General features: G+C 48.1%; 1 protein-coding gene across 1 annotated transcript in view; it reads left to right on the top strand.

The window, feature by feature from the left end:
- Nucleotides 1–15057, top strand: part of SLIT3 (slit guidance ligand 3) — a 762848-nt gene that overhangs the window by 649271 nt on the left and 98520 nt on the right. Inside the window, 3 exon segments of the mRNA XM_004371219.2 lie at nt 1391–1534; nt 3062–3225; nt 14259–14409. Of these exon segments, the coding sequence (XP_004371276.1) occupies nt 1391–1534; nt 3062–3225; nt 14259–14409 (459 nt within the window).

Consider the following 15057-nt stretch of genomic DNA (forward strand, 5'->3'; position numbering starts at 1 on the left):
AGTTGTGTATACTGCTTTAGAAGTCACTTGGTGGTGCACATGATTAACATGCTCAGCCACTAACCAAAAGATTAGAGATTTGAGTCCACCCAGAGGTGCCTCAGAAGAAAGAACTGGTGATCTACCTCTGAAAAACCAGCCATTGAAAACCCTATGGAGCGCACAGTTCTACTCTGCCATACATGGGGTCACCATGAGCCAGAAACAACTGGAGGACAACTAGTATATTGATTTAACAAATTCTTGTGCTAAACACTAAAATTAAAGGGACAAATAAAATAAATGTCATTTGTGTTGCCATGGAATTTACAGTCTTGTGTAGGAGGTGATCAACAAGAAAATAAATATCCTATAATCACAAATCGAAAAAGACTAGGAAGGAAATAAACGGGGCTGTGAAGACCATGGGGGTTGGGAGGTGTCCTGTACTTGAGGGGGTCAGGACAGGCTTCTGAGGAAGTGACATTTGAGCTGAGACGCAAAGGATGAGAAGGAGCCAGCCGGGCCTGAACGAAGTGAAGCGCACATTCAAAGGACCTGGGCGTAGACAAGGTTGGTGTTTTTGAGGAAATAACAGGAGGCCAGTGGGGCTGAAGGGCAGTGAGTGAGGAGTGGACTGGGGTTAGGATGAGGTTGGAAGAGGGGACAGAGGTCAGATCACATAGGGTTCCATCTGTGTGTGAGAGAGAGGGAGAAAGAGGGAGAGAATGTGTGTGTGAAAGAGAGTTTGTGTGAGAGAGAGAATGTATGTGGGAAAGAGGGAGAGAGAGTGCATGTGGTATATGAAAGTGTGTGTGAGAGAATTGTGTGTGTGAGATAGAATGAGTTTGGAAGAATGTGTGTGTATGTTTGTGTGAAAGAGAAAAAGAGGGAGAACGTGTGTGTGTGTCTCGTGTGTAGGTGTGCACTCATGCACACACCTACACACAGATGTGTTTTTTTCTGGGGAGATGACATATAACTTCCATCAGATTTCCAATGGGGTCATTGATCCAAAAGAACTCTAGAGAATTTTCTGAATCAAAATTGCCCTCAGTCAGTCAACTAAAGCTTTAAAACAGTTGTGCCAAATGATTTTTTTTTTTTCATTGAGATTCCTGGAAGCTCTGAATTCTAAAGCAGAGGACGAGAACGTGGGGTGCCATTTCGTGGTTTCCCCTGTGTGTAGGGACAAGGGGAGGCTCCAGGTGAGAGCAATGTGCCGCACAGTGTCCATGGTGACTGGGTGTCAAGTATTGGTGGCCACAGGGGAGACTGTAAGTTCCTCTCTTCCTCATGAGGCTGTGAGGATGAGCAACGGGAACTCTGCAGCCCTCCCCTGCCAGGTGTCACCCTTGCTCTGTTGTAATTACCAGGGTTAGTGAATGCCCCGCCTCTCTTCTGCTTGCAGCCTCCTCAATGCCAACAAGATCAATTGCCTGCGGGTGAACACATTTCAGGACCTGCAGAACCTCAACCTGCTCTCCCTGTACGACAACAAGCTGCAGACCATCAGCAAGGGGCTCTTTGCTCCCCTGCAGTCCATCCAGACGCTGTGAGTATGCCACCACGCAGGGCCTGGCACTACCCACCTGGGAGTGTCAGCAGGTGTCCAGGCTGCAGGAGACCCCGAACATCCAGACACAGAGAACACCAAAATGAGGACAACAGTGGGCACATGCAGGAGGATTTCTAGAGCCTGCGATGAGGATGGAATCATACAAATAGTATTAACAGCAGTTGCCAAGGAGTTGACTCTGACTCATGGCGACCCCATGTGTGTCATTGTAGAACTGTGCTCCATAGGGTTTCCAAGGGCTGATTTTTCAGAAGTAGATCACTAGGCTTTCTTCTAAGACACCATTGGGTGGACTCCAACCTCCAACCTTTAGGTTAGCAGCTGAACGCATTAACTATGCACCATCCAGGGACTCCACACATGGCACCAGCTTACCTGTACTGCACTTACACAGTGCCTGACATTGTGCTGAGTACTTTCCCTGTATCGAAACTTCTATACTTACAACAACTCTATGACTACCTCAATTATTATTATTATCCCCGATTTATGTGTGAGGAAACCAAGGCACAGAGAGGTGAAGTAACGTACTCAAGGCCTTACAGCTAGTAAGAAGCAAGATTTGAATTCAGGCAGAGGAGTTCCTGAGCTCTCTTAACCACTGCTGCTGCTGTATTCTGAGCAGGTGCTATCTCTGCTTATAACCCGTTGCTGACCACCAGCGCCACCCCCCCTCCACCCAAGCCTCTGATGTGGGCACACTGGGGGCATTCACTTCCCTCTTTGGGAAGCATTTCCTTAGTCTCAAGCACTGCAGATGTTCATAAGTATTTCAGTTAAATAGACAACATCTGAGTACAGCTCTCAGCCCATGATTTTGATGGCTCCAGCCCTAGACCTGATCCTTAGCCTGGAATCTTCCAAAGATTAGCTAAGTCGTCTGGCACCCACTGCCCCTGCAGCCAGATCAGAAACCAATATGGAGTAAGAACAGCTGCTATGTATATATTGAATACCAACCAAGTGCCTGGCACTGTGTTTGGGGCTTTGTAGAGTAATTCTTAATGAGCCAGTGGGAGCAAGACCCACAGTGCTCTAGTGATGATGATAATAACAACAATGTCAGCTGCTGTATGGATGGAGCACCCACCATATGCCAGTCACTACGCCAGCTGCTTTCTGTGCCTGGTATGACTGAGCTTGGAAGAATAAAATGCAGTTGGCTGTAAGTGGAGACCTTAGGCACTTGACTTGCTGTTCCCGTCAGAACTGGTGTGGGGAGAGGGAGAGGCAGGCAGTGGTGATCCTGCCTCAAGTGGTGAGAGCTGGGAGGCCGGGTCCCCAAACCAGATGCCAGTTGCATCTGTGACTGTCTTTTGCAGACTGCAGGTGTCCCCTCTTTGAGTCACAGCTGGAAGCAGTCCCCCGCCCCTGCCCAGGCCTCCTAGGGGAACAAGGGTGGGAGCCTTGAACTGAATCGCCAGGGCCCCAGCTCCAGGCAGGGTGGCGGTGGAGCACTGCACCACGGGTCACTCCTGATTAACAACCCCCTCCCTCTCACAGCCACTTAGCCCAAAACCCATTTGTGTGTGACTGCCACTTGAAGTGGCTGGCCGACTACCTCCAGGACAACCCCATCGAGACCAGCGGGGCCCGCTGCAGCAGCCCACGACGGCTCGCCAACAAGCGCATCAGCCAGATCAAGAGCAAGAAGTTCCGCTGCTCAGGTAATCAGGTTACAGGGGCCAGGCCCCACCTTCTGACTCAGAATCCAGCAACCCCAGAGAGGCCAGTAATCCAATCTGGAGGACAGCAAGCCCTGTAATGGCTCCTGGGGAGCATCTTTGCAAATTAAATTGGAGAAATTCAGTTAGCCCTGCAGAAAACCAATTACCTTATGGATTTAAAATAAAACACACACACACAATAAAAGCAATGGGATGGGGTGGGGGGAGTCAGTTTCAGGGGAGACAGAATCCAGGCAGCTGCTTATTTCTGGGGCTAGTTGGAAGCTAGGGAATGGGGCAGCCTTTGCACATAGGCCCTTTAAAGTCTAAGATTTGTTTTTCAGTTTCCAAAGCGTGATCCCCAAGTAGCAGATGGAGAAATAAATATGCCCAGTCTAGGCTGCAGGTGACATGTAATCTTGGGGACTTCCCCACTCCCCTCAAAGACCAATTTTTGTTCAGCCCTTGATGAGTACGCAGTGTATTGCAGATTTCAAAGGCTTTTATGCTATCTACTCCACCCCTAGACCAGAAGATTCTAATTATGGAGAAAACAGCAAAGAGTTGTACTTCGAAAGAAAGCAGAGCCTTGCCTGCTAATTCCCACTTGGTCAAGCTCTCCCTAGAAACCACCCCCACACCACCCCTAGTACACCCTGGAAGGACACGGAGAGTGACAGGGGCGTTCTTAGCTCGTCTTTGCAAAAGAAGGAGCTCTCCTTGACCCATTAGTGAGATGAGCAATCAGTTAAATATTACTATCATTTGTGTCCTTTTCTACTGGAAAAAAATCATCAAGAGGGACTGAGCTCCCAGTGGCGAGAGATTGATAGCATGAGGTGCTGAGCCGGGTTGGAACCAGCTCTGGCAATCTGTGTTTCAGCAAGAACAGTGCTTCTCCCCAGGCTGAGGGCATCTTAGGGAAGTGCGTTTTCCCAGCGAGAATGCCAGCATGGGGATGGTCACCGGAGAGGCCAGCAGGCCAACTTCTGCTTCTTGGAAGTTGTTCTTGTCATTTAAGTGAAGTCCTTCAGTCCAGCATCATCAGTCCAGAATGATAAACTTTAGTTGTTGTCTGTTTGTCTGCCTCTCTGTCTGTTTTAACAGAAGCAAATACCTCAAGAGGGCTTGGAGATGCCACAGGGACTTGGTGGAAGTATGAGAAGTTGGTCCCAATTTGTCTTTCCCAGAATAGTGATGGCAATTGCAAGAGCTTCCGCCTCCATTCTCTAGTGTGATTTCCTTCCTCCCGTAGTCCTGCGAGGTCAGCAGAAGAGGTGCCCATTCTGCAGTAGAGAGCCAAGGGCTTGGAGGTGAAGGGGCACCCCAAGGTCACAAGCTAGGAAGTGGTAAAGGTAGGACCAGGCCCCAGGTCTGCTTGCCCCTTGAGGCCATAGTGCATCTAGGAGAAAAGGAGCATTTGGAAGGGAGATCCAGCTGCTTGAACGAGTTCCCTTCCTCCCCTCATTGGCCCACCTGCCCACCCTCTGAACTCTTGCCTTAAGTTCTTTCTTGGGCTAGTCATTGTCTGTGGGAGAAAAACCTTATCTCAGCCCAGAGCTGTCTCCTCAGGCACAACAATCCTTTCCCAGAGGCCTTTGCTCATAATTGACACCAGCTTTATCCCTCTCTTCTACCCCTGCCTGGCCAGGGCTGATTTAACTAGCTCTGCCAAGCAGTTGTGCCCATGAAGGAGGAGATACAAGGCAGAGCAGGGCCGGGTGCCATCTGCCAACTCCAACCCCATGGTCTCACATGGGTCCTGTCGATAACTTGGGTCCCTGTTTTAGGCCAAGGCCCTAGACGGCAGCTCGGGAAAAAGTCAGCTCAGGACCAAAGGACTGGCATCCCTGACCAATGCCATCTTGGCAATTACCTAGGAATGGTTGTAGGCTGGGATGGAGGGATGGGAGCTCGGAAGGGAGCTACAGAAAGAACTAAGTAGGAAAAAGGAAAAATAGAAAGTGGGCCAAGGAGACAGTAGAGCTTAGTTCTAACTCCAGCTCTGCCACTAACTACCTACCCATTTACCTACCTAACTAAATAACTAACCACATTTAAGGGATGCTGGCTTCTTTTCCTATGTGGGGTAGGAGTGATTGGAAATAAAAAAAAGAAGCAAACAGAAAAAAGGGTCAGGGTTCTTGAACTGACCCTGTCTGAGACATCTCTCTGCCTCTCTTTTCTTTAATCAATACTAAGTAGAAGGAAAGGAGCCCTGGTAACTTGATGGTTAAGCACTCAGCTACTAACGAAGGGTCAGTCGTTTGAACCCAGTGCCACTCCGTGGGAGAAAGACTTGGCAGTCTGTTTCTGTAAAGATTGCAGCCTTGGAAACCCTATGGGGTAGTTTTACTCTGTCCTACAGGGTTGCTATGAGTTGGAATCGACTCGACATCAATGAGTTCTTTGGTTTGGAAGCAGAAAGTTTATTCCTATAAAGGTAGAGAAGTTTAGAGCTATGGTGAGCCTGACACCGAGCACTCTAAATGCTTTTATTTTACCTAGCTGCAGAAAAGAGATAGAGGAGTAGAGAGAGTTACTGCTGAGCTCCAAACGCCTTGGCTTTGAGAGACCCTGGGACCCAGACCCGCCTTGGCCTTGGGAGTACAGAGGCCATAGATCTAACGTTCTGTGTTTCCAGGAAGCTCCAGACAAAAGAGGGGGGCAAGTGACACACACTGGGTTTGACAGATAATAACTCTGCATTTTACTTTCCCTAAAAGCACCCCCGTTGGAAAGACAGCTGATTTAATTAGGCGCCAATTTGAGGGCTGTTTCTGCAATACAGAAAGCTCTCCTTTGGCGAGGCCCTGCTCTCCCAGCTGCCCCGTGTCTGCCTCTCTCTATCAGCTGCATCCAGCGCCCCTGGGCAGCACGATGGGTTAGAGGTGGATGCTACCCGCCGGGGTAATCTGCCCATCAGATTAAGGCCTCCTAAAAAGGCACCGTCTGGCTGCCTGGGACCCCAAGCCCATCCCCAGGGAAGCACTTGGCATTTGAAGGATGGTGTCTGTTTTCCATCACGCTGCCCGCTTTGTGTGTGGAGACCCAGTAGGGCAAGAAGCAGCTCTCATATTGAAAAGTACAGAGGGTGGTGACTCAGTGTCCAAAGATGCCAAACAGCAAGGTATTTCTCAGGGAATTACAGAGTTTTAGAGACCTGTCGGGTCGCTATGAGTTGGAATCGACTCCACGGCAAAGGGTTTGGTTTGGTTTTTTAGAGACCTTAGTGATCATCCAGTACATTTTAGAGATGAAGAAATATAGGACTAGACAACGAAAAAGTCTTATCTAAGGTTGTTGTTGCGTCGAGTCAATTCCAATTCATAGCTATTCCATGCATGCAGACTAGAACTGCTCCATAAGGTTTTCAAGGCTGTGACCTTTCAGAAACAGATCACCAGGCTTTTCTTCTGAGGCCCCTCTGAGTGAGTTAAACTGCCAACCTTTCGGCTAGTAGTCAAGTGCTTTACTGTTTGTGTCACCCAGGGGCTCCTTTTCTAAGGTTACAGAGTATTACTTTCAGGACAAGATCCGTAACTCAGGATTTCTGACATATTGTCAAGATTCTTGATAACTTACTCTTTGTTCACATCCATTTCCTTTTGTAGAAGGAGACCAAAGAGGAGAGTGAGATTTTAAGGCTTGAGGGACATGGAAGGGATAGACTTTCCCCACTTTGGTACCGAGTCTCTAATCAAACCCAAGTATGAAAGCCCAGCACCAGAGTGTTCACCAAGCCCTGTGTGTCTGGGTTTCAGAGTAGCGTGGAGCCCAGATCACAGTGGCAGGCTCTCGCTGATGACATGGGAGGGCTTAGAAAGGAGGAGGGCCAGGCCTAGAGCTGTGGACAGGTTCTGCCCAACTGGCCAGTCATTGCAGACAACCTACACACTGTCAAGATGCTGAGACCATCTTGTTGATGGACCCAGTTCCGAAAACACCTTGGGGAGAAGTAGGTAGCCCTGTCCGTTTTGTTAGAGGTCAGGGCAGGGTCCCAGTCACCAAGCCTTGGCTCCAGCCTCTGCAAAGTACACGCATCTCCAACACAATGTCTCATGGGAAAGAAGCCATAAGCCAGCAAGTGCATGAAAACTGCCCCTGATCCATTGAGGAGAGGGCTATAGAGGGGGTACCCTCACCTGGTCCCCTGATCATTCAGAACGGTTGATTATTGGCCCCCTGTCTCCACTGTGATTCCCAGTCATAGAGGAAACCAAGGAATCAGATACCTTCCACTCAGGCTAATCACTTGGCGTCCCGTTTCCTTCCTTCGCTTAGTTTTGCAAACAGTAATCTTGAGGGGCACCAGTCATTTCCTCTGTGACAGTCAGGGTTCTCAGACCATTGTGACTGCAGGCTTTCCAGTCTGACATTTATGGCCCCATGGCTTCCCTGTCTTTCTGTTTGGCTAGGGAAGATATATTTTCTTTTGATACCACGTTCTTTCTCTACTATACTTCAAATGATCTGGGTTGATCGTCTTGCCAGCCAGAAGGTTCTTGGGGAACCCTGAAGGATATGGAGAAGTCTCCTGAATTGTGGAATGCCAAGGGGGCTTTTTCCTAAAGAGCATTGCAACTTTGCTAGGTTTTGGCAACCGGGAACCATGGATCATTTCTTCATTTAAGGGATAAGGGAACAGATAGGTATGGAGCCACTCAGCTGCTGGGATGGGTCCTATGTTGCAATGCATGCAGAAGATGCTTCTACTAAGTTTGATGTCAGATCAAATGTTGTGATTGAATGGAGTTTTGAGACTCAGTTCAGGCCTATGATATGACCATAGGCATCTAACTGTTCTTTAATTCCGTTGGGAGGGCTCTATTCTGCCCTGATGTTCCTGAGTACGGGTGTCCAATATCCCCGCACCCCTCCCATTCTCCCTCCTCTCTCTTGTGTCTCCCTTGGTGCGGTACAAGGGCGGTGGGACTCCTGTCTTCAGAAGCGTTCCAGTGGAACCCACTCCTGGTACTAATCACACTCAGTGGGGGCCTGCTCCGGCTTCCGCTTCTCCACGCTGCTGCTTCCTCTGAGCGCTCCTGTCCTCTCTCTGATGCTGCTGCCTGACCTTGACTCTGACCAGTCACTGCGAGGCTTTCCTTTGTGCTTGATCTAACCATGTGGTGGAACGATGGAAACGGAACATGGTTCTGTCAAGCACCGCGGAAAGCACCGTGCTCTCCTGCAGCATGGCCCACCACCGCCGCCACAGCCACCACCGCTGGACACCTCTTCTCTGCTCTGGAGCACCGCAGCCCACCACCTGCCTGACCCACCTCACCTAGGCTAGCATCACAAAGGGCAGGGTGGCAGGGGAAGGGAGTCTCAAAGGATTCACAGAGTGCCTCTACCTCCAAGTCACGAATACGGGGTAAAATGAGTACAGAGAAGCTGTTGGAGGCATCCAAGGTCACACAGCACACTGGGGGCAAGCTAAGGTCTGCATCCACTTTTTCTGTCCAAAATGGAGTGGCCATCTGCCAAATCTAGTCTGGCTGCCAGCCAAGGGTTAAAGTAGCTAGGTTCAGCTCAGAAACCACTGTTACATCTTCTTCCTTTCAAAAGGAGCAAGTATACCAAGGCATATGCGTCCTTGTTTCATGGGAGAATCCCAGCCCCGGGTCATTTCCCCAAGTGGTAGGTAACCCAAGGGGGAATTCCTACTCTTGTAACCCACCCATCCCCCACCTACCACCTTTATTGTAAGCATTTCAAGTGAATGCCAGCATGAGAATGGGTGTTACTGGAATGACTGTGGGATTTTAGGTTTAACCTGGGGCTTCTCCTGAATCTGGCCTCCATGCCTCACGAGTACTTTTCTTGGCCCTAGCCCCCATGCAGCCTCAAATCCTTGACCTTCAGTTAGCAGGGAGACCAAATTGCCAGGCTTCTCACCTGGGTGCTAGTTAGGATGCTGGGTGGGGGCTGTGTAGACAAACATACTGTCTTCTGATAATAAAGAGAGGGATCTTGGTGCCTCCCGTTTTGCTTGTTTCTTGATAAATCCTAGACCCAGTGTAACCAGAAGATTGCATTGTTGGTTCCTGCTGTGGAGACTGTGTCTTCTCCCATGAGAGAGCGCCATGATGGGAACCAAATCCTGGCTTAGAACTAAGAGCTGGGCTCTGGGCTCCCATCATCATGTGTGACTCTCATTGTCTTGTCTTTACCAGCTTATCCCTCAGAACCAGGGGCCCAGTCATTGCTGAGTAATGAGGAGCCCTATTTACCTCTCTCAATGTTTTTGATGTGTTGTTTGTTTAACAAATATTGAGTGCTTACAATAGGCCAGACACTGAACTATTTTGCATCATTACTTTGTTTAATTTTCCCAACAACCCTATATAAGTTCCATTTTACAGATGAGGACATTGAGGCTCAGAGAGATTAACTGACTTGCCCAGGGTCAGGTGCTCAGCACAGACACCTGATTCTAGAATGTCTACTCTCTACTGCCTCCCCAGCTATGGACAATCCCATTGCCTGGAATTTTTTTTTTTTTTTTTACTTTAATTGATAAGGAGTTAAAATTTTTCTAACAATCCCTTTCGGGCTTATCTGTTAATAGAAAATAACTTGAGCAAAAGAGAGAGAAAAAACACTTTAAATGGCCCTCCGTCTCCAGCACGAGCATACCAAGATCCCATTTGCTACAGAACAAATCCACGTGCCTGGAGAGACTCTCTTTTGTCTGAACAGAGGACACATTCTGAGGTCCTCTTCACTGCCTCCACCAGCCCAGGGCCAGACCCTGAGAGCGGTCCCTTGCCCATTACCACCTCTCTGCTGTAGGTTTGTACCCAGCCACAGGCCATCGGCGTCTTGCTCTGCCTTCTGGCAGATGGCCGCACTCACATTAGCCTCTGAGGAGGATAGCTTCATAGGACAGCCACCTGCCCAACTTGTCTCCAAACTCCTGGTAAAACAGTGTGATCCAGCCCCTAGTGTCTGGCCCCCACAGCCTCACCCACTAATGGATAACTGTGTGCCTGACAATGTTCTCTTGATTCCATTCATCACTTCTGACCCTTTGTTTGTCCAGATCAATCTCTCTTAAGCTGATGACCCCCCGCAGGCCTTCTTACTGCCCCAATTCCTCTTTTCCTTTTCTGTGCCTTTTGGTCTTTCTTTCATCGCACTCATCTTAAGGATGTTGGGGGCAGAGGAGGAGAACTCCTGATCAGATAACTACTCATTTGTGACTTCTGCTCAACAAATTGGTTGTCCAAAGAATGAAGCAAGACATAGATTGCTGGAGACAGCAGCCACCCTGGGCCCCCAATAAAGTCCACCCAAAAAATGGGAGCCGTGGCTCCCTACCTGCCCCAACCCTGGTGACCATCCCAATGGTACATACATTCCCTGCTGGGAGGAGGCAGTAGGACAGGAATTTATAACAAAATAGCATTGCTCTTGGAAACACGTGGATTTCCCCTCCTCGTCTATTAAAGCTCACCTGTGATCACTCACCAAGTGTCCTTGTTCTGAGTCGTCCGTGAATAGGGAGGAGGGCCACAGGGACAGGAGCAGGCAAAGTGCCAGATGATGTCAGCCTTCCAAAGGCCTGTTCCAGCCGGGGTTTAATTTTATAGCCCTTCTTCAAACCCTCCGAGATCTCTCCTGTCTGAACTTGCCCCAGAGAGGGGAAGCGGAGGCCTATTTCAGTTAGTCTTCTCCTATTAAATATTTCTGGCAGTGACAAATATGCATTGAGATTGAAATCGACTTTTAAAGCTCTGGAAAAGTTAAAAATACTTTTGGGTAGTTATGAGCATTAGGCATAACAAATGGCTCCGAGGAACCCTGGGTAGTTTCGGTAATGAAATATGAAGTGATGGAGGTGGCATTTCAAGCTGGCTATGACTGGGGAACGGACTCTTTTGGTTATGTACATACACTGTTATTAACATTTCTGGCTCCCACTCATATAAAATATCACACTCCGACCCCCTCGATATTACAAACCAGGGCAATAACAAAAACAGCAGGGGGGAAATGCTGGAAAGAATAGATTAGCCCATTGAATCTCACTGCAAAATCATTTCATTAAAATGGGTCAATGGCTCCATTGCAAAGGTCCACCAGTTATAATCTAACTGTTCTACAGAGAGTGATTCCTGCTAACTATAGACTGCTCACACCTTGATTAAAATGAAAATGTATTTAATAGGCTGCTGTCCCCGGCCTCGGCCCAGCCGGTATATGTCTTCAGACTCATCGTGTTGAAGAGCAGACAGACTGTTCCCTTGTGTCTGTCTGCCTTTGATCAGCAGTCAGGTTTCTTCTGAAAGAAAAACATACGTCTGTGTACAAAATGCCCCTTCACGTCGTCACCACGTGAAGCCATTGGCAGAAAACAAGAGAGGGACTGATGGCTACCCATGGTGACGACGTGAAGGGGCATTTCATACATAAAAAAACTCATTGCCAACGAGGCGATTCCAACTCATAGCAGCCTTATAGGACAGAGTAGAATAGCCCTATAGGGTTTCCAAAGCTGTAAATCTTTATGGAAACAGACTGCCACATCTTTCTCCCACGGAGCAGCTGGTGGGTTTGAACCGCCAACCTTTCAGTTAGCAGCCGAGCTCTTTAACCACTGCACCACCAGGGCTCCTAGTCATTTAGCAGGGTTTGCAAAATGAAATTTGGCCAGGATTCAGCAAGCTCATGTGTCTGGAGAGAAATGGTCCGAGTCAGAGTTATTCAATGGGATGGACGCTGGCAAGCCGAGGGCAAGAGATTTGCATGATACATTGGACCAGGACGCCCATAACTGTACATGTCCAATAACTGTGGGGACATGTGCACAGATTTTTCTAAGACAAGACTAGGAGTAGGAGGTGAGATGAAGAAGGAGGGCAGGAGCAGATCTCTGACCCCCTGTTTTAAGTAGATGGTGTCACATCAGCATCAGAGGCCACCAAAGTCACTCTGAATCAGGAATTACCACAGGGACATAATGTGAGGAGTAAGAAACCAGGAGTGCGGAAGACATCTGCCCCTTGCCTCACTGTAGCCTACTGCAGAAAAAATGCCATTCAGTCCACCTCTACCACGTTTGACTTTATGATCATTCATGGAGGAACTAAGATAAAGATCTCATCAGAGGTGCACCTGCCATAAAGTTTAGTGTTTCTCAACTGAGCCTTGGCAGCGCACTGCCTGGGTTTGTCCCTCTGCCACCTACTGAGTGACCTGTATGCCTCAGTTTCCTCATCTCTAAAATGGAGTCATAGCAACATCAGAGTGTTGCAGAAATTAAGTGGACTCATCCATTTGAAGTTTGAAGACTAGTGCCTGGCTCATAGTACATGCTCAGTAAATGTCAGATATTATCACTAGCTACACATGGAAAAAACCAACATATCTTCATGACCTCTCACATGCCCAGTGCTCTGCCAGGTTCTAGGAAAAAACAATAGTAAAGGCACAAGCATTTGCATAACTCTTGACCCTTTCCCAGTGGTTCTTCACACCTAGGATCTTACTTTAACAACCCCTGTGAGAGAGGGCCAATTATTTGATTCCAATTTTAACATGTGGAGAAACTGAGGCAAAGTGGCAAAGCCTGGACAAACCCATGCCCTTTAATGCTAAACTATTAGTGCCCCATATTGCTCTAATGCAATTAAGCTGACCAAGGTACTACCTAAACTAGTTAAACAAATAAATTATTTTCGGTCTCTGAAACACTTTGAAATGTTCTCATGCAGAACGATGTTTGTGCAAATGGATCCATTTATGCATTGGGCAAATGTAGACCAAGCTCTTGTTTTGTCCCTAGCATTGTGCTGATGAAACGTTGAGGGTGAAAGCATGAACAAGACTGACTCCTATTGACGAGCTAGGGTCTAATGAGAGAGACAGACCTTCCAGAGTTACCCTGTAGTAGATTGCTGGATGTTGGGGAGTTGTTTCTGATCATTAAAGCAGCTCCCCGGGGCGTCTCTCTAAGATATCATGTTGTTGGTCCTGTTACCATTGCTGTGTGACCTTGAAAGAAATATAGTTTCAAAAATAAATAAATCATAGCTCCAACTTTTAGCTCATTGGAGCCGGCCTTCTGCTATATAGTTCAACAGAACTTACTCTCCAACACAGAGGGCAAATATGATCCTTCTGTGCGTGTTTTACTTTGTCTTCACAGTGTTTAAAATATGAATCCATTGTCAGTATTTTAAAAATACCTGACTTGGAAAAAAAAAAAAAAAGGAATATCAGGCCGCTTTGGACCAAATTTTCAAGCATTAGGGCTATGGGCTACGATCCTCCAGGTCCCCACCCCTCATTATGGGATTCCCAGTATAGAGCCCAGGCATCAATGGTCACTGATCACCGTGTGCTCAGCCTCCGTCACAGGTAAGGGAAAGACATTACCTGCCTGGGCACTGTAGACACCCGAGGCTGTGTACCCATTCCCACCCTCATGCCCACCCCAGGCATTGGCTCATCAAGCTCCACTAAATCTCTTTATCTGGATTTTCGTGAACATTTAGAGGGTCCATGGATAGGTGTCATGGAGTTGGTAAACCAACCAGTAGCTGTTGAGTCGATTCTGACTGATGGCAACCCCATGCGTGTCAGAGTAGAACTGAGTGCCTTTTTTCAATGGCTGACTTTTAAGAAGTAGATCACCAGGCTTTTCTTCTGAGGTACCTCTGGGTGGCTCAAACTGCCAACCTTCTGGCTAGCAGCTGAGCATGTTAACTGTTTGCACCATCCAGGGATTCACCAAAAATTGCAGACAAAATTCTGTACATGTGAACCTAGGAATACTTCTCCAAGGAGAGCTTCCATAACTTTCGTCAACTTCTCAAAAAGGCTCGTGACCGCCAAAAGCTTAAGACCCTGTAGATCCTTAGCTCTGTTTCCATGTGGGCTGAAAGTGGTAAATGACAAAGACCAAATGAAAAGTAGGCAGTTCTGTGTCCGTCGCGTAAGCACCTCTACACACACACCCCCACAACCTCAGCACCTGTGCCAGCAGCCCAGGTGACGCTGACACCCCTCTTTGGCCCACCCAGGCTCAGAGGATTACCACAGCAGGTTCAGCAGCGAGTGCTTCATGGACCTTCTGTGCCCGGAGAAGTGCCGCTGTGAGGGCACCATCGTGGACTGTGCCAACCAGAAGCTGGCCCGCATCCCAAGCCACCTCCCTGAATACGTCACCGATCTGTAAGTCTCACTCGGGAATGCACGCCTACTCCTCTCCCACAAACCCAGTCACCCTGAGCCAGCCTGCACAGGGTCTCAGGAGATGTCCCCTCTCCTTGGCTGTCCTCTAGGTGTCAGGCTGAGGGAAGAGCCTTGGGCATCCCCCATAGACAGCTCACTCTCAAATAAAGACAGTACATTTATCCTGCAAATATTTTCTGAACACCCACTGTGAGCCAGGCACTGTGCTAGACCCACCAGTTTGACCAGTGAACAAAGCAGATAGTCTCTGCCTGCCCTCTTGAAGCTTACAGTATACCCAGAAAGACGGATATTCAATACATAACTGTAATAAAGCAAGGAAATAACTAGAATCATTAATTATATCTCAGCCTTCTATCAATCGTCCAGGCCAATAAAAGGATGTGGTGGTTTATCCAAAAGAGGCGGAGCTAAAAAGTTATTGCATGATGGGTAAGAGCACAGGTGTAGAGGCTGACAGGCCTGGGGTTGACTGTTGTCTTCAATCTTCCTGAGACTGGGCAAGTTTCTTCTCAGAACCGAACCTCCATTTCTTAGCTGTAAAATGGGAATGATCATACCTACTTCCTAGAGTGGTTGGGAAGATGAAGAAAGAGAAGGTAAGAGGAGTGTTCATCTTGAATCCTG

Source organism: Trichechus manatus, unplaced genomic scaffold (assembly GCF_000243295.1).
Source record: "Trichechus manatus latirostris isolate Lorelei unplaced genomic scaffold, TriManLat1.0 scaffold00011, whole genome shotgun sequence".
Lineage (NCBI taxonomy): Eukaryota > Metazoa > Chordata > Mammalia > Sirenia > Trichechidae > Trichechus > Trichechus manatus.